The 20882-nt window shown below is 36.5% G+C and overlaps 3 protein-coding genes and 1 long non-coding RNA gene across 5 annotated transcripts in view; 2 read left to right on the forward strand and 2 right to left on the reverse strand.

The window, feature by feature from the left end:
• LOC119597737 overlaps positions 1 to 10848 on the forward strand; it is a 17491-nt gene extending 6643 nt beyond the window's left edge. Inside the window, exons 7-8 of the mRNA XM_037947346.1 lie at positions 9905 to 10013; positions 10308 to 10848. Coding sequence (XP_037803274.1) covers positions 9905 to 10013; positions 10308 to 10566 — 368 coding nt within the window. The 3' untranslated portion in view covers positions 10567 to 10848. The remainder of the gene's footprint in view (positions 1 to 9904; positions 10014 to 10307) is intronic.
• A 74-nt stretch (positions 10849 to 10922) lies between these two features.
• LOC119597744 lies at positions 10923 to 12002 on the forward strand. The gene is made up of 2 exons (XR_005230874.1): positions 10923 to 11445; positions 11841 to 12002. It is a non-coding gene; the product is annotated as an uncharacterized LOC119597744 (long non-coding RNA).
• Positions 12003 to 13383: 1381 nt separating this feature from the next.
• Positions 13384 to 18992, reverse strand: LOC119597700. 2 transcript variants are annotated; one of them, XM_037947309.1, is made up of 8 exons: positions 18868 to 18992; positions 18088 to 18181; positions 17421 to 17542; positions 17155 to 17221; positions 16326 to 16489; positions 15960 to 16074; positions 15107 to 15215; positions 13384 to 14798 (listed from the first exon to the last, which is right to left on the reverse strand). In XM_037947309.1, exons 2-8 carry the CDS (start codon positions 18179 to 18181, stop codon positions 14564 to 14566), a joined length of 906 nt encoding a protein of 301 aa, XP_037803237.1. In that variant the 5' UTR covers positions 18868 to 18992; the 3' UTR covers positions 13384 to 14563. The 2 variants fall into 2 exon arrangements, with proteins under 2 accessions (XP_037803237.1, XP_037803244.1); XM_037947316.1 differs by having other exon boundaries at positions 18088 to 18240; positions 18868 to 18976.
• A 1017-nt stretch (positions 18993 to 20009) lies between these two features.
• LOC119588040 overlaps positions 20010 to 20882 on the reverse strand; it is a 9690-nt gene continuing 8817 nt past the window's right edge. The window contains exon 11 of the mRNA XM_037936741.1: positions 20010 to 20034. Within this exon, the coding sequence (XP_037792669.1) occupies positions 20010 to 20034 (25 nt within the window). The remainder of the gene's footprint in view (positions 20035 to 20882) is intronic.

The raw sequence follows: 20882 nt of genomic DNA on the forward strand, positions 1-20882 counted from the left end.
ATAAATACATATACATACTAACATAGATATATATATATATATATATATTATATATATATATATATTTTGTTTGTGTGTGTGGTGTGTGTTGTGTGTGTGTGTGGGGTGGTGTGTGTATGTGTGAGTGTGTATGTGTGTGTGTGTGTGTAGTTATATACTAAATACATGAATATATGTGTATATATGTATGTACATTTATATATATGTTGTGTATAAATACATAGATAAATGGATAAACAAATACTTCTATATGTGCGCGAGCACATATAGAGGTATTTGTTTACCTATATATGTGTGTTCAAATTCAATTCAAATTCAAAATACTTTATTCCATTTGTTACAATGGTTACGGTCTATCAAGGAAAACGAAATAGTACAGAAAGTATGAGATGCAGTACATTCTTATCATGAAACCTGATGTCATGAATGTTCGATTCTCCTTTGTTTTTGCTTTAATTAAAAGTTATTCTGGTTACTGTTGTTTCTGTGTTTGTCTGTTCTATATCATGGGTCCATATGTTTGTATTTGCCGCACGGTCGATTGGACAGAAGTTATTTATTTCACTTATGGTTCGGAGGGATAAGAGCTTGTGGGCGAATATGTGCATATGAATAATTATAAAAATATCATGATTATATTTATGCTGCACTTTTAACCATTTTAATTTGTTTAGAGTAGGTTCGGAGAGGTCAGAATTTACAGGCGAATGTACAATCATGCACAAGTATAAAAATACTATTATATTTGTACTGCATTTTTTTTACCATTTTAGACTGTCATAGTTGTCTATACTTGTGTACATTTTGTTAAGTTTTACTCTTGCAGTAAAGTTCTGGATTATTTCTTATCTGTATTTGAACTTTTTTGGAAATAAACCCCTCATATGTGAACAATAATCAATAATAATAAGAACTAGTTTTTGCATTACAGAAATCATGCTTCAGCTGAGGTTTTATGCTTTATTTACCTTTCTATAGATGTCGACATGCCTCTCAAATACCATATATACGTGCACTACTAGATTTTAAAGTGTTCGGTTTATTGTAAATTTTAGCAATGTTTTGGTAATTTCCTCTAAAGATATATTGTTTTGTTTTGGATTTATTTTGAGACCATGTTGTCGAAATATCCTATTCTATCTTATCAATTGATTTAAGTAATTGACAGAATCACTGTGAAGGAATTGCAAGTCTCTGGCGCACAGAAAAAGAAGGCAATTCTAGGCACGGTTGACAAATCGTTTACGAATGCTGTGAACAGGATCAGGCCTAAAACATACCATCTTGATCACCAACAGACACTATTTGTTTAGCTGATTTAATCTTACGTATTTTGACTGATTCGATTCTAATGGATCATTTACGTCTGAACCAATATCTATCGATTTTGTAAATTATTAGTTTGCTAAGAAGCATTTCGTAACTCACATTGTCGAAAGCTTTGTACAGATCCGGGCAATGTATGCAAGATTAATTGTTATCTATATGTTATCATGAGCGTGGTAACTTATCCCGGTTTCCGGAACTATTCCGATTCGCAAAGTCCATTTCTTTCAACAACTGACACTTAATACTTCTGTTATATAGTCTGGCTTTTTTTAACCTCACATTTTTTCAATGTTTTACGCCACTTCCTTAATTCTCCAGAGTTTATCTAAGTATGCCTTTCTTTCTTTTCCTGAGTACTGATAGTATGCAACTGCAGGTAGATTTCCTTAGTAAAGTTAAAGCAATGTTGTCTACTCCAACAGCACTGGTTTTATGCAGACCTCTTACTGCCAGGATTACTGTTTCGATTTTGCCAGGGAGTGGTCTGAAAGTATTTGCAGTGGGCCTTATCTTTCCTGTATTTCGTTTTAGATGCGGACGCATTGGTTGCTCATATGTGAGTTTTCCATTTTTAGTGAGAAAGATTTTAAAATCGGCGCCAAGTCTGGAAGTTGTGTTTACGACTTAAATGATTTTTTTTTGATGTTGTTATTTCCGAGAGCCCTATGAGAATTATTTTTATCCGCCATGGCCCAATTTGGGTCTTTTACCCCCTGAAAAGAAAACGCCTAACAAGTTTTGTTACAATGGAACGGGGGCGTTTATACTAACATCGTGTTGGGATGGCAAGATAGTAGCATATTCACTGTGATATTAGTTTTTAACTTCATCAAGGAGTCAATTACTAGTCTTACCTGTTTCAACTATTTACCCTTTTGTTTGGTTTTCTGAAAGTTTATTTCTGACATTTTATTGTTATCGGTACTTTAAAGCATTGCGATAATCATAGTATCAATAATTATAACAAAGTTTCTTTCTTATTTCCTTATTATTAAAAATATTTTTGAGCAACAGTATCGATGTTTAAAAGCATAAAAAAATGGCTATCACCAGCGGCATGTGGCCAAAGTTATTAAGCGATGGATCCATTCATTGTTTCAATCTAGATAAAGTAAGAGAGTTTTGTCTCCTATAGAAAAAAAAATTACTTTTTAGATTATTCTTTCACCATCTGATAATACAATTGTTAATGTGAAATCGAGGTTTTGTCTGTTATTACAGAAATGATGGCATGTGATAAAAGGTGTGCTACTGTAGGGTGATTAGTGCAGAAAGGACAATTGTGGAGGAAATCTTTACACCATGTATGGAGTAAGGTAGGTTTTTCTACAGGCGTTGACCCTGACCTGACCAACACCTCATTTCTTCTTTTTTTCACGTTTTTGTTTTTGTTGTTTATGATTTGATATAATATCAGGAGCATAGGACTAGTCTAATAATTCATGGCCATTTAATCTTCCTCTAAGACTTCGACAATTCCACTGTGTAATGACTGAAGAAAAAATTACATTTTATGAGGTTTGGAAAAAAACCCTGTCAGCCTTTTTTTTTTTTTTTTGTGGGGGATGAGGCACCTCTTCCTCGCTTCCCGGCGAACCTCTCTCGGAAAAAATTTTGGAGACAGAAGCCTCCATGTTCTGCTTCTCCTTTTCGAGGGAGACGGCTGGCAGAGAGTGACCTGCTTCTCTCTCGAGGAGCTGATCGAGAGCCAAACGAAGTCCTCACAGGGGTCGCCTGGACAAGGAGGTGCGCTCCGGACTGTGATTCGGTATCAGCCTACTTAAGATGTTTATAATGGGTTGATACAGTAATTTGATCGCCCAATTTTTGTCAGTGGGATACTTGTAGCTTTTTGTATAATTGTCATTTGTTTGTCATATACCTAATGTTTCAGTCTCCTTCAGGCTGCTGCACTCAGCAGAGCCTGACTGGTAGGGACGTCCACAATTAGCAAGTTGATACTTCACTAGCAAAGTGATGTTGTGAGGCTCAACACATTTACGGCAGGCGAATTTATTCTATTTTAGTCTTTGCCAATACATCTTAACAAGGTGCGTCTGAATTTTTATTGGACACATTCATATCCAACACTGACATACTCGGGGATTTTACTCATAGCAAAAGAAAAAAAAAAGTCCAGTTTTCTTTCGCACATTCTCGTCCTTCTTAGTCCACTACGTCCACTACTTTCTTCCATTGTCCTCGAATTCCTGTAAAAGGTTATTCCTTTATAGACATTTGGGCCGATAAGAATATTTACTTTTTCTCTTAGATCATGAATCTGCGTCAGCTTAACTAAATCCTTAATCTGGGAGTTATTTTCTACTCTTACAAGGAGGCTTCCATCTCGCAGTTTTCTGACAAAATCGGTTTCGCCGCCCTCTTTATCATCAAGGACCTTTTTGATAAAAGGGTTCACGTTCAAAAACAATTGATTATCATTCTACGCATTTAACATTCGCGAACCTTGCATTCTCAGTTGGAATTCTGAAAGGAGGTCTCCCGGATCTGTCATTAGTTGGGGTTCCATTGTCAGAGTCGAGTTGGGTCGTAGAGCGGTCATAGTCGCCCTTCCTCCTTGAGGGGAGAAGGGTATCGGAGTATCATTCATCCAGGGTTACTGACCCAAATCCGAACCCTTGACCCAAAGGCGTTGTCCTTTGGAGGGATCAACCTAACAGCAATAGTTCCCCAGTACTAAAGGGGGGTCGAGTTCTGTGTAGGACACCTCTACACCGCCGAACTTGCTTAGGCGAAGAACGGTAATTCGATGCCCCCTCCCCAAGCGAATAGGGGAGCCCACAAGGGAAATCTGGTAGGGTTTTGGGGAAGTTACATGAAGACAGGCAGAAGAGGGGTTATTGTTGTGTCCCCTCGAATTTACACTGAGACAGGCAATCAGTTAGTGCATTGTTGTTTTTTCAACTATCATCATTGTTTTGACCAAGGTACATATAAATCCAAGAAGCATCACTTACACCACTACTGAACCCAGAAATGAAGTTGATTTTTTTCCCCCGAGTATCCTAAAAGTTGTTATGGTATTTAAAACTTCGTTATCATAAACAAAAGAGTGGAATTGCCGTTTTACATCTGGCACTTATAACAATATCAAATAGATTGCACGAATGACTGTGCATCTAGCTATATCTGATATCGCATGGCACACTCCCATGAGCAAGCCAGCCCAAGTCAGTGCCGGTCCCAAGCCCGGGTAAATAGGGTTGGCGTCAGGAAGGGCATCCGACCATAAAAATATCTGCCAGAACCTGATCATAGCGATTTAAGAATGGGACAAAGCTACAGCAAAAGAAAACACTCACATTGATTGATTGCAGAAAGGTCATTATATAATCTGCAATAAATGAGTCGGAGCTTAGCTTGATAGCTGCCTGCTAGGATTTTTTATTGAGACAGTGATGCAAACCCCTCTTAAGTACCTTGGTTAGTACTATCATATTCATTAACGATATTGCTATTTTTATTTGCATTATCATAATTTTCCTTACCTTTATTCAGTTAAAAGCTGCTATAATTCGATGGTTCAGTGTGCTGTAAATTTGTCGATGCATTTCATCGCAGGGTTTCATTACTGGCAATTCAGACAAAGACATCTGCCGTATAATTTACTGCAGTACGAGTATTAGCGATTTTGAAATATTACCAGAAGAAATGTATGATTTACTGATTAAATAAAATAGACAAGATTGCCAGACACGCAAATAAACAAATAATAAAAAGGCCTTTATTCTTATCTTTTTTTTTCGATTCTCTTTCAGAGAAGAATATGTAAGACAATCCCACTAAAACTTCCTCAACATGTATATACATGCATACATACATAACACCACACACACACACACACACACACACACACACACACACACACCACACACATATATATTATATATATATATTATATATATATATAATATATTATATATATATATATATGTATTATATATTCATGTTGTGTATCATATATATATAAAGTTTGTTGATTAGGAAGGGTATCCCAACAGATAAAAGGGGGTACTGCCAAACTTCTCAATTAATTGAGAGAGGTTTAAGTCCCGGGATAAAATATATATATGTGTGTGTGTATGTATAGTATATATATATGCGTGTTTATTTTTTATATACATTAAATATATGTATGCGTATATATACATATATACATGTGTTTTGTGTATATATATTTTGTATGTTTAAAATATGTGTGGGTGTGATACGTATATATATAATGGGGTATGTGTGTATGCATATATATACACATACATATTTTATTTAGATATGTGTGTCTTATGGTTTATTACATATATACATATATATGTATATAAATAAATGAATAAAAATATACACATATATATATGTCTGTATGTCTGTGGTTGTATATATATGTATATTTATATATATAAAACCCTGTGTATATATGTGTGTGTATGAGTATATGCATATACTTATATACAAATATATGTATACACACAAAATACAATATACATATGCATTTTCACCTAGGCATACATATATGCATATACCTATAAAATAGATGATATGTAAGTAAGACGGATGTGAATGATGAATAAGCAATTGCGCAATTTAGAAACATTAAGATAGAGGAGAGACGAAATAGCTCTGACGCGAAACATTACAGCAGGAGATAAAAGCCCATCACTGGTGGGTTGAAGATACGATGTCGTTTGGGGTACAAATCAACCCGCGAGGCCACCAGTCGTGGGGCAAGCCCGAGGCCGGACACTGGCACCACAACCCACCATGAGGCCATGGTGATCAGTGGCGACCAGGCTCCAGCTGAGGCAAAAAGTTGGTTCATCGCTCGCTCCTGGGAGTACGGGCCTCTTGCCTGCACAAACCTCAGTTGCAGCTGGTGAATTCGGGCCTTCTCCTATTTTGCTCAGTAGGAAAGCCCCTTGTATAAAACTGATAAATACACACATAGATATATGTGCATACATAACATACACACACACACACACACACACTATATATATATAAAATAATATATATATAAAATATATTATATATATATAATATATGTGTGTTGTGTGTGTGTGTGTGTGTGTGTGTGTGTGTGTGGGGTGTGAATGGATTTACTTATGCATATATATATATATAAAATATATATATATTATAATATATTATAATATTATATATATGCATATATACGATAAATATGCGTGCACATTTACATTATATACATATATGTGTGTTGGGGTTATACGGTAAAGAACAACCGTCAAGCTTGTCCAATTTTCAACTAATTTCAGATTTGGTGCGTCCTTTGCAAAATGAAGATGGTTCGCTCGCTGCCGATGGTCGTTAGGTCCCTGATGGTGCTTGGGATCTGTAGCGGAGGTGGGTCGCAGGCTGCCTGTTGATTGTGTCGTTTCTGGAATACTCACATACGTATATTTAGTATTAAAGCCGTTGTCATTATCATTTTTTTTTTACTTAAGGCTTACAGTTACTCTTGTGGATACATTGGGTGTGCTACAACGGAGAGTATATCAAAAAGAAAAAACGTTTGTAATGGCATACAGGACTGTTCTGACAACTCAGACGAAGTCGTCTGCAACGTAAGTAACTGTAATTTTGGCACAAGTGAAATAGTTGATAAAGGTAAACGATTCGTTAACTGGAAAAAAATAGAAAATTCGGAAGACTGCTTGATATAGTCTACATTATGCGGGTAAATTGTGTATGTGTATATATGTGTGCGTGTGTACACAAGTCTTCTATTTTAAGTAGGTAATTTGCTACTTTAATTGGGCAATTATTCTTTTAGGGAGAAATTCTAGATGTATTTCCTTCTACCACAACCACCACTACTACCACTACCACTACAACCAGTAAGTAGGGGAAACTAAGGAAGTGGGTAAACTTTTGATATCATTAAGACTAAATTAATCTACTAACCATAAAAACTTTTTCCAGGTGGAAGCAATTATTCTCAAAATGCACTTATGGGCATAAAATGCGACAAAAATCCTGCATAAACGAATAAAATGAATTTTTACTATTTTTCATTTTATATTATATATATATATATATATAAATATATATATTTTATATTTAATATATATGATGTATATATCTATATATATATATATATATATATATTATATATATATATATAATATAATTATGTATATATATAGATAGATATTTAGATATATAGGGTGTGTGTGTGTATGTGCATTCTGTATATATGTGCATATGTTTTATCATATATAGTGAGATAGGTAGGCAGATATGTAGTTATATAGAAATAGATATATAAAATATATATGATTCTATATAAAATAAACGATAAATAAAGATCTCTATACATTTGTATATTTTCACACACACGCATACATATATAGATTCATAGAGAGACAGAAAAAACAGAGAGATATAATAGATATAAAAAAGTATGAATGAGAATGAATATCTTCAAGTGCAAAATATTATCTGACCAGTTTGGATTATATCTTCATTAGAAATACATTTGTCATATATTTCTGACGATGAAATAATCGAAACAGTTAAATACTTCTCTGCAACTGTGAAATATTCATTCTCAGTTATATCCATACAACATCTGTCGCAATGACATGGGCAACATAATTATATATATATAATATATATTATATATATATACATAATATTAATATATATATAATATATATATATATGTTTAAAATTATATATATATATATATTTGTGTGTGTGTGTGTGTGTGTGTGTGTGTCTGTGTGTGCATTCATTTATTCTGACCGTGTCTGTAGGTACGTGAAATTTTTTATCAAGTAATATATCGCAGCCTGAACACCACAAGAACAAAAATAAGTTTCTTCCCTTTAGATTCCATTTTTGTATAATTCCTTTTGGTAATTATTATGGATTCATTTGCCTAATATGTTTTAATGACAGGGATTTCATTGTCAGGCGATGTTTCGAGTTTCAAAATTGCAAAACCCAAAGTCAATATACTAAAAAGAAAAAAAAAACATGTCAAAAATTAAAGGGTTTTTAATGCCTATGAACGTATCATTCTGAAGCGGATAAAGGAAGTTGGAGATCATGACAGCTCGATAAATGGGTAAAAGGTTCTTGTTAAAAAAATAAAGTCTCCGTCCTTCAAGCGACGCCCGCCCCCACCCCACCCCCACCCAAAAACGGGGAGGAGAGCGAGGCGCGGGGTCAGAAGTTCGCTCGGACCTTCACGACACCCCCCACCATCCAAGATTTCCCAAGCTGTACACCCGCGTCGGGAACAAGTGCCTCTCTCTTCTCTATTTCGTCAAGGTAAATCGCTGATTCCCAAATCGGGGGGGTACCGCTCCTGGGGTAATGAGGCAAAAGGGGCGGTAGGAGGGGCGACAGGAGGCGTTAGGAGCAGTTAATAAGTAACTTTTTGTTTTTTACAAAAAACTAAATAAATTTGTCAACTGAATTGTTTATTTGTGAAATACATTTTTTAAGCATACCAAAAAAGGTGTATGTTCGTACGTATGTATGAGTGGGAATCCACCTGCAAGCCAAAGGGGCGCCAGCCTGGAAATGTTTAGAAAACACTGAGGTAAAATTTGTTGTTAACAAAATTATTTAGTTTTTTGTAATGATTCTTGTTTTGTTTTGTCGAGTTTTTTTTTATGAATATCGTGTTACGTCTCTATAAAGGAAATGAAAGAAATTCAATTCCATATATAGACTACATCCAGCCAGAACTTAGACACGGAATGAACTGGCACAGTGGAGAAATATTAAACTGACCAGCTGGAGTTCCTATATACTATGTAGTCGTCAAAGAGTTTGCAAACCATTATCTGCGTCCTTCCTCACCTTCCTTCATCACCTTCTTTAGGTCGGCTGGGGGGAGGCAAGGGCCCTGTGCTCGGCCATCGGCGGGGAGCTGGTTCTCTATCCCTCGGCCTCCGACGGGGAGTTCGCTGCTCTCCTGAAGTACCTGCGGGAGATACGTGAGTACCTCGGTGTTTCGTCTTCGAAATTCCACTGAATGCATGAAATATTATAAGTGATATCAATGCGGCATTGCATTATTCCAACTTTCATAAGTATAACTCAGTACATCTGACTTAGAATTTGAATTGCCAAATCAATTTCCACCGAGTGCCCACGGGCAGTGTGTGTAAAACTTCGCTATCAGTACTCTAGTGTGATTAGATAGGTCATGTCTATAAAGCTAGTGAGATCCCAGTTGCACACTCCTTTTAGTGGGTCGTGTGGTATGGTTGGTTTAGTACTAATCCTCCAGTTTCATACCCGGAGTAACCTGAGTTCGAGTCCTGGTCAGGGAGGGTTGTTATATACCTATATATATGTACTTGTGTATATATATTTGTACATACACACATATATATGAGTGAGCGGAGGTGTATGTTTGTGCGCATATGTATCTGCCTGTGTGTGACTAAAAACAGTATATATATGTATGTATGTATGTGTGTACGTATTCAGAAATGTACACATACTGCATGTCTATGACAGTAAGGTGACCAACATGACCCTGCCATTATAAAAAAAAAAAGAATTCTTACGACTACAACAGAGATGACGACGGACTTCTGGGTGGGAGGCCGGTACACGAAGGACACCGAGGCGTGGACGTGGCTGGACGACGCCCCGATGGACCTCGGCTCGCCCTACTGGGCCGTCAGGTGAGGCAGAGTTAACGGGTCATCTGACCCTCAGCTTTCCTAGCGTCCCCTTTACATTAAGTGGCTTATGTTTTCTTCCTCTATGTTATATAGTATTTTCTAGCGACTAATTTATTCGGAAAAAGATGTCCAACTTCAAAATCCGTCAGTAATAATTGGCCTACGCGCTACCAAAGGGCATATTTTTAAAAATCAGCGAGTTAAAAGTGCACTCATTTGAATCAGTGAAAAGACGGGCTGAATTAATCCACACCTTATTGTTGCACACTGTAGAGACGTTCCTTTCCCCCGCAGACACACGGACAGTTGCAGCAGCCGCCAGCAGGAGTCAGCGCAAGACAGCAAGCCTGAGGACGTCGCCTACTGGACCAACACTTCGGCCAGCTACCACTACGAGCAGGCGCCGCGGCGCGACTCCCACGAGCTCTGCGCCGCCCTCACCTTCCGCCACTACTTCTACATTAGCGACGAGGACTGCCTCAGCGTCAGGAGCCCTCTGTGTGAACATGTTCCCAGCACCGCTCATGACCTCACGCTCGCTAGCAATCCATAAGCGGTGTACTACTTCAAGAACACTTTTTGACTTCTCATATTGTTATCATGAATCAATTATGCTTTTAATTTGACATATATCTTGTGAAAACGATTACATAAGAATTTATTATAGTATAGACTTAATACAATAATACTTAATTCTCCATACTTTTTGAAGGATTACAATTAAGTTGGATGCCATGAAACTTCTTGTTGTATAATTACTGTATATTTAGTTATAAATTGTTGATATAAATGTATAAATATTTTTTTCCTATATATGCGTGTGTCTGTGTATATGTATATGTATGTATGTATGTATGTATATATACATATATATATGTATACATATATATATATGCGTGTATAGACATACATATGTATATATTTGTGTTTACATACATATGTATATTTATATAGAGAGATGCATAAACATGCATAAACTTCTGTGTGTGTTTAGTTAATGGGCCAGTTTCGGAGAAATATTGATATCATTAATTAGCTAGTAATACGTACGTAATTTAAAGGGCCTATCACATGAGTACATTATTGTGTACTTGATGCATTCAAGAAGTCTACCGTGTACATTCTATAGTTCTGTACATGCTAACGCTTGTCCACGAAGACTCATTGTTTTATTAGGATATGCTTGATTATAACAGGGCAAGTCCAAACATTGCTTCGCATAATTACTCCTAAAGTTTGTGTGAAATAGCGTCGATGTACATTTGTTTTAAAAACATTGAAACTAATAAGCGCCGACTGAACTGCCCTTTTTGAACACAATTGCACTCGCTTGTTGTTTTCCTGCAAGCCTTCGTCGAATCCACCGACTTTTTTGAGGCCTTCTTCCTTCTCTCCTGTTGAGCAGAGGCAAGATACTGCAATACTGTGATAGGTCAGTGTCCACCATTCTCATTCTCAATACAGATTAACTGCGTGCACGTGTCTCATATAAAATACACAATGTATGTCAAGAACACGCTGTGCACTAGAAACTCAACGATAATTTTATTCTTATGTGACAGGCCCTTCGCACTATCAAATACTCTGAAGTGTCCAGCGTTTCAGTGATTCAGTACCATAGCAAATTAATTGACATGAATTTGATTGAGTCAGAATACCTAAACGATCCTCAATCTCAGATGCCTGTTCACATGATCTTTTGCAACCTTAATTATGATCCAGGCATGATAAAGGCTTTCAGTCTCTCACCTTCATATTCTGAATTTTACCTCCCCCCTCCCGTTGTTTTAACTCCTTTACTTATCTATCATTATGCCTTGTCCTCAGGCGACGTTGGAGCACCTGCAGCACTAGCCATCACAGTGGGCACTCACGCCCACACACACTCCAAGAGATAAGCCTAGTACGTAGTAGAAACTACCATGCACTACGGTATACATACATCTATACATATGTGTGTGAAAATAAAACTATTTTCCTATCTTCGCACTTTGTGTTTATTTGAAATTCCTTCTTTTTCCTAGAAGAGAAAATACAATACAGAAAATAAGGTATTATGTAAGATACTCGTCAACTTGTAAAATTGAGGACGAGGGAAATCATGCTTGCAGGCAATGCAGACGCCATTACCATGCATCAATTGGCATTATAATCAGTCTTTAAAAGCATACGGCACAGTAATCCCCATTGCATTTGCAAGGAAATATTTGCGAAAATTACTGTAGCTGGCACGTGGGAAATCGCAGTGTCTTGTGTTTGCGCAAGTGAGTTAGAGTAAATGAGTGGGCGAGAGAATGATAGAATAAGTGCATAAATAAATTTGCTTGAAAAGAAAATCCACAGACAGTTCATTTGAGTTCTTAATAAGGCCATCGAGATGATAGCAGAAGCGATTAATGCAAGGTAATTTCAGGTAGCTCGATGAATTCAACCTATAGAATCGTATGACGATGTATATGTGAAAGAGAAAGTATGATAATGATTATGGCATTAATGATAACAATAGCAGTAATAATAATAATGGCAAGAATGATAATAGCAGTAATAAAAATAATAACAAAAATGACAATAATTATGATAATAGTGATAATAAGAGAAATAATGATAACTATTAACTATAATGATAATGATTATAAAATGATACAATAATTACGATACCAATGATAGTAGATTAGTTGATTAATAAATTAGTTACAATGATGTATGTGCGGCTATTTACGTGTCTGCGTGCTTCTGTGTGAGCTTGTAAGTATGCACACACAAGAACATCCTCCCTTCCTCCTCCTCCTCCATTTTCTTCCTATCCCTCCCTCTCCTCCCTAGCCTTCACTTTCCTTCATATGCCAACATCTTCCTGTCCCTCTCTTTCATGGCATGATACCACGGCAGATCCCTGGCCTACTACGACTATTACTGCTTCTACCTCTCTCACTACTACTATGGCTACTACTACTGGTCTGTGCCATCCCTCCACCTTCCATCTGATCTTCGCTTACTACTTGGGGTCTGTTCAGTCAGCTTCATACTCCATTTGCTAACTTCATATGCAGCTGTATGTTCAGCCCACTCTACTTTAATTCTTTTGTATACAATGTGTCAAGTGCACTCTACTTCCCACGGCTCAGTTCTCTAATTCTCTTGAGAAGCTGAGTGTTGGGAAAGCCCCTTTTTTCTTTCAGCTTCTCCTTTATCATTTCTTTCATGCTGACTGGAATATTGTTGTTAAGCCATAGTGAAGAGCTCCATGATCCATATCAGCACCAATTGACTTATTAAGGGGGCATTTCCTAGTCTTTCTTGATAGTCGTGCAGTTTAGTCGTTACGAGAGCGAGAAGAGGATAACAGACTGTGGGTTTAATAAGCAAAACATACATTCACCTGTTTATTAACTTGCATATATACAGATGGCATATATGTTGTATATTTAAACATAGATATAATAACCATCTCAGTAACTTTTCTGCCGTTCGATATTAATGATCGACATTCTGGCTCAATTAACGTTCATGGCAGTTTATTTATCGTAACGCGGAAGCACTGAAAAGCTCGACGCCTTAGAGTGATTGGTACTGCAAAGGGCCTGTCACACAAGAATAGAATTATCGTGCACTTTCTGCAGTGTACACTGTATTCTTCTCATGCATTGTGTACTTCAAAGGACACGACCGCACGCTGTTAATCTGCATGTGAACACTGACAATGGTGGATACTCACCAATCTTGCCGTTGCTCAACAGAAGAGAAGGAAAAAAGGCCTCTAAAATACAGGTGGCCTCGACGAAGGCTTGTAAAATAGCAAGTGAGCATAAATATGCTAAAGAGACATGTCCAAGCGATCTCCATTCTTTTGGTTTATAAAACAAATTTCACAAAACACTAAGTGAAACTATATGTTTTGGATATTACCCTATTATAATCAAGCATATTTTTTCTAATAAAATGAAACTTAGTGGACGTGTTTCTACATTTTTTAGAAAGTACATGGTATACTTCGAGATTGCACCAAGCAAAAGATAATGTGCTCATGTTAGAGGCCTATTTGATTACGTAAATATTTCTTCTAAACCAGCGAATACGGCCGTTATCTAACAATCCCACAGACTCTTGAAATTTATGCGTGCGTGTGTATAATCTCTATATATTCTCTATATACTCTTTATATATATATATATATATATATATATATATATATATATATATATATATATATATATATATATGTATACACTCGGGATATATATATGCATATGTGTATATAGTATATATACCATGTATATGTATGTATATATTTATTGTTTGTGAGTAATTATTTATGTACTTTGCTTATATTTGTATCAATATTTTATGACTAAATATACAGTAAAGTTTCATGATATCCAACTTCATTGTAATCCTTCAAAAGTTATCTTGTACTAAGTCTATACTATAATAAATTCTTATGTAGCCGTTTCACGAAATTAAAAGCATAACTGATTCATGATAAAAATATGAGAAGTCAAAAAGGGTTCTTGAAGTACTACAATGCTTATGGATTGCTAGCGAGCGTGAGGTCATGAGCGGTGCTGGGAAACATGTTCACACAGAGGGTCCGGGACGCTGAGGCAGTCCTCGTCGCTAATGTAGAAGTAGTGGCGGAAGGTGACGGCGGCGCAGAGCTCGTGGGAGTCGCGCCGCGGCGCCTGCTCGTAGTGGTAGCAGGCCGAAGTGTTGGTCCAGTAGGCGACGTCCTCAGGCTTGCCGTCTTGCGCTGACTCCTGCTGGCGGCTGCTGCAACTATCCGTGTGTCTGCGAGGGAAAGGAACGTCACTGCAGTGTGTAATGAGTTTGGATTAATTTATCCTATCCTTTCACTGATTCACATGTGCGCGCTTTCAACCCAAAGAATTTTAGAAATGTGCTTCCAATGGCATTTGATATTACTAAAATTAGTTTTTTTTTCTGTAAATCGTGTCATATAATGCATCAACTGAACTTTTTTTCTCTCCATTGTCGATGAGCCAAAGTTAAGTATCATTTTTTTTAGGATTTCAGAGGTCGTTTGAAGACTTAACGATCGAGTGAGTCGCATCCCCGACCCGTTGACCCTGCCTCACCTGACGGCCCAGTAGGGCGAGCCGAGGTCCATCGGGGCGTCGTCAAGCCACGTCCACGCCTCGGTGTCCTTCGTGTACCGGCCTCCCACCCAGAAGTCCGTCGTCATCCCTATGAAGCAAAGTGCAAATTAAGCAGGGTGAAGTCCATCAGTATATTAAGATATATGTGTGTACGCGTGCGTGAATATATAAATGCACACATACTGTACGTGGGTGTCCATATGTATGTGCATGTATTTATATACAGGTATGTGTATACATATATACACATACAAACGCACACATATTCATGCATATATATACCAGTGTCTGTATAAGATGGAATAATACTGAAACGTTCCTGGAAAGGACACAAACGTCTACTACTCCAGGCATATGGCCCAATATGAGCAATACTAAACCAACCTGGGACCACACGACCAGTTGCTTTAGTACTGTCTATTCTGGGCCATATATCTAGAGTGGCAGGGGTTCGAGTCGTAGTCCGGCAAGGTTGTTACCTATATCATTTCGATACACAGTCAATTTTACGTAGATATCTCAGTACCTCTGATAAAGACATCGCCATCAGTACTTTGGTATGAGTAGGTATGCGATGTCTATAAGCTAGTAAGATCCTAGTGGCACATTCCTTTTGTTGAGTTGTGGTGCTGCTTATTCTGAGTAATGTTCCTGGAGTGGCAAGTTCGTGTTGGAGACGGTTATTACACACACACAGATATATATATATATATATATATATATATATATTATATATATATATATATATATATATATATATATATATACATATCTGCGTGTGTGTATATACATAAAGTCATACCTACTTCATTAAAGAAACAGCAAGACTCACCTATCTCCCGCAGGTATTTCAGAAGAGCAGCGAACTCCCCGTCGGAGGCAGAAGGGTAGAGAACCAACTCCCCGCCGATGGCCGAGCACAGGGCCCTTGCTTCCCCCCAGCCGACCTAGAGAAGGCAGTGGAGAACGCATCAGTGGTGACCAATAATCGTTTAGTTAATAGGTAATCCCGGTTGATCATCCCTTCTTTCACAGAACCAGTTTACCCTGTATTTTTCATAATCTTAATCTGAAATCTAGTTTTAGAAATATAGTTCCATGAAACTAGAAAAAAGTTTCCTCTCCTTTACGTAGCTGCAAAGCAATATACACAAGGAATGCAAACAAGACAGGACATAACGGCAATGCCAAGTTTTACCTTGACGAAGTAAAGAAGGGAGAGGCACTTGTTCCCGACGCTGGTGTACAACTTGGGGCATCTTGGGTGGTGGAGTGTGTCGTTGAAGGTCCGAGCGAACCTCTGACCCAGCGCCTCGCTCTCCTCCACGTTGTTGGGTGGGGGAGGGGTGGGGGCGGGCGTCGCTTAACAAAAGGTGATTATCACAACAAAATATTTCACTTATGTGCGAGCTCCTTATTTTCAATGATTACTTTAACCAGTTTTTCATTGACTTGTCAAGTTATATATGATATTCAGTTTCCTCTATAGGTCATGCTACATCGTCTTCACAGTGTATAAGATTTATTTAATTATTTAAGAATCCGATTCCGCATTCCCCTTTTTTGTGAAAATATTTTTCAATATGTTAATGTTCAAAAGATATGTTATTCCTTCCTTGGTTTTCGCTTTCTTGTTTTCTGCAGTTATGTAAGACATTATATAGTGTTATATAGATACAATAAATGAATTCACGATTAATATTTATATTAATCAAAAGCTAGCCACAAATACCGCATTTGTTTTATAAACAACCTTAGCAATATAATATTAATAGGATTTCTCCGTTTCATTAGGATTCAAGTATGGCAGACCGAACTTGAAGTTTTCATGCTGATAAAGTGTACAGACTGTAAAAAAAGTGTTTTAGCAGTTGCGTATACATTTTTGAGAGGGATGTTAATACTTTTACTACGTATTTGAAGTGCATATTTTAAAAGTTATTCTACTACTTGAATGCATGTTCATATACGTTTCTTTTTTGTTAATTATATGTCCCTTTAGTTATCTAACTCATTACTTTACTCACTAGTAGTTGTAGTGGCTGTGGTAGTAGTGGTCGTTGTAGTAGGTGGATAAACTTTAAGCTTGTTTCCCTGAAAGAATTATTTTAATTTCATTTCTCATTATATATATATTATATATACATATATACATATATATATATATATAATATATATATATATAATATACATATACATATACATACATGTGTGTCAGCCTGTGTTATCTGCTTTATCTTGTCATATATTCAGTTAATTATATTTCATCCAAGGAAGTACAACAATCACTTACAGAACAAATGCTTTCATCTGAGCCGTCTTTACAGGTAATCATACCATCACAGATATTTTCGCGTGAGATGCATTGTATTACTGTAGCACACTGAATCGACCAATAATCACAAATGCTGTCAACTGAATAGACAATGATAAAGAAAATTGTTATAGCAATAATTGTAATATTGATGATGATAACGAAAATAATAAAAGGGTTAGCATTATGAAGAGAAACAGAGTATGGAAAATGATCAGCGATCACTACGAAAAATAAAATGCGACAGAAAAATCACCACAGTATCTCAAAATGAGCAAATTGTCTACCTTCCACTACCCACGCATTGTCCTTATGCATGAATGTGTGTACATGTGTTGACAGGTATGCACTAGACACATATGAATCGACTTGTCTCTCGGTGTATAATGTAAATCCGCGCGTGTAAGTGGGATATTTTCCTCTCATCCTGTCTATTTGCAATGAACGAATAAAATAATTCTTTCTTTGGATCTTCAACATTCAAAACAGGAAAAGACCAGATGACTTGAAGCATTCCCATGCTAGAAATGATTACTCGTAACACCATGTAAAGAGTTCATGATCTATCTCCAATATCTGTATCTATCTTCACTTAAATCCCAGAATTGCTACATGCTTGTGTACGTCACGAACCACCCGAGCCCACCTGCGCAAGAGAGTCCAAGCACCAGCAGGAGTCTAATCGCCATCGCCGGTGAGCAGATCATCCTGATGTGCGGCGATGCCACAGGACACAGCATCTGAAAATGAAATCGGAATCCTATCTACTGTCCGCTTTTCGTTTTGCACAGATGTTCATCTGCTCAAAGACCGAAATGGGTGACATCATAGGTGCATATAATACATATTCATACATACAAAACACATTATATATATGTGTGAACACAAGCCTAAACATAGTAATGTGTACACAAAGATAAATGGAAACAGTGCCACAATATGAACTGAACACGAACGTAAAGTTCAGAGTTCAGACGAAGTAACATCCCAAAATGAAATTTTGTTTCGTCTCATAAGGAATTCCAAACGAGGTACAAACGTTACGTTCATTTTGATATCCTATTGCGTCAAGGTTTCCTCGTCTTCGTTATACGTTATTACGACTATGTTCACATACACACACATACACACACACACACACACACACACACACACACACACACACACACACACATATATATATATATATATATATATATATATATATATATATATATATATATATTTAATATATATGTGTATATACATATATGTGATATATCTACACACCTATGTTATATATGCATATATATTGTACACATATTTAGTCCACGAGCTTTTTATACCATATACTTTCGTGTTTAATGTTTCTGATGTATGTGTTAACAAGAACATTTGTAATTAATGTCTGTCTCTGAGAAATAAACGGCAGAGACCAAATACTCACAGGAGCGAGCGATGAACCAACTGTTGCCTCAGCTGGAGCCTGGTCGCCACTGATCGCCACGGCCCACTTAGTGGGTTGTGGTGCCAGTGTCCGCCCTCGGGCTTGCACCACGACTGGTGGCCTCGTGGGTTGACTGTACCCGCAAACGACATCGTATCTTCGAAACGTCTCCTGCTGTAATGTTTCGCGTCAGAGCTATTTCTGTCTCGATTCTATCTCTTTGTCTTTATTTGTACCCCAATTTCTTTATCTTTCACATTTGGCCTACATAAATATGCTCATATAAATAGATTGTAAGACTAAGGTTGTAACAATTTTGGAGCACCTTCCATTCAAGAAAGTTTCAAGACCATGCACGTCGCTAAATCAGCATGGAAACAAATCAATAAATTCATGGGTGTGTTTGTAGTATATATTCTTTGTGTGTGGTGTCTGCTTTTTTTCCATATAAAATACTGCATACATAGATATATGTAAACTGCGCATAAATACCAAGTTTGATGATCCAATAACCAGTCACAGGATTTGCTTTATCTTATATATACGAGATACAACACGCATCTTTATAATCCTCTACATTAAAACTGTGCCGTAGAATGATTTATAGGATAACTGAATATATCATTGGTCCTCAGCGTGGGCGTTAATGCCACTGGGGGCGTTGGTTTGTTTCAAAGGGATGATTGTTGTTTAGATAAGTCATCAGCATTAGTTTGTAATCAATCACTAAATTCGACAACTATTTTTCTGTACTCGTGTTTGGCAAGTAGCGAGCTGCAGGCTGTGCCATATCCCATAAGCATTTCTCAACTTGGGAACACGGTAAGCTAAGGAAGGAGGTGAGCCCATAAGACGCCTGTTAATTCTGACTGATTTTAAATATTTTTTTTAAGGTAGAATGAAATGCTCGTTTAAGATGAAATATCTAAATGAAAAATATTCTGTTTCATCGTATATTATAATTTAATCAAACCTAGCACCCAGGAACTTAAAGCTTTAGCTGTTATTGTGTATCAGGCTTAAGAACTTCGATAAGAACTTTAAAAAAGATGCTACTGAAGACCATAGAAAGTTACCATATGTCCCTAAAAATACACGTTGAATACTTTCATATATAGACTACAGGAGGGCCATAGATATTGCTAGGTCTCATAAGGCTGCACTGAGCTGAAAAGGTTGAGAAACACTGAAATATAAATCATGTTTCAAGTAAGTCTGAGCAACAGCGAATGCAGAGTTCAGTTTATCGGGCTGTAAAATAAGTTCTAATCCTTATACGTCTGTGATTGTTAGAATGTCTTAAGCATCATTGGTAATACATTTCAAAAAATATTTCAGAGAACCATTATCATAGTCACTGAACCACTTAAATAGAAACATGCGATTACAAGCGTGTCAGTTGTCCATATATATATATATATATATATATATATATATATATATATATATATATATATATATATATATATATAAATATATATATATGTGCGTATGTGTGTATGTATTATATATAAATATATATACATATATATTGCATATATACGTGTGTGTTGTGTTGATTAGGAAGGGTGTCCAAAGAGATTAGGAGAGGCCTTATTCCAGTAGTAGAAAATAGACTGTGTAATTATAACATATATGTACATATATATATTATATATATAAATGAGCATGTATGTGCACACATATATACATATATGAATGTATATATTTTCTTTTTGTACAAATATGTGATATATATATACGCACGTGTGTTATGATATATATATTACTGTATATGTATATATATATATATATATATATATATATATATATATATATATATGTATATATATGTATATAAATATATGTGTGTATGTATGTATAGTCTGTGTGTATATATATGTATAGATGTGCATATAAGGATACATGTATGTGTGTTTGTGTATAAATACGTATATATGATATATGCAGATATAAATGTGTGTATGTGTGCACATGCTCACACACACCACATTTTTTAATCATGTGTTTGCACA

Source organism: Penaeus monodon, chromosome 3 (assembly GCF_015228065.2).
Source record: "Penaeus monodon isolate SGIC_2016 chromosome 3, NSTDA_Pmon_1, whole genome shotgun sequence".
NCBI lineage: Eukaryota > Metazoa > Arthropoda > Malacostraca > Decapoda > Penaeidae > Penaeus > Penaeus monodon.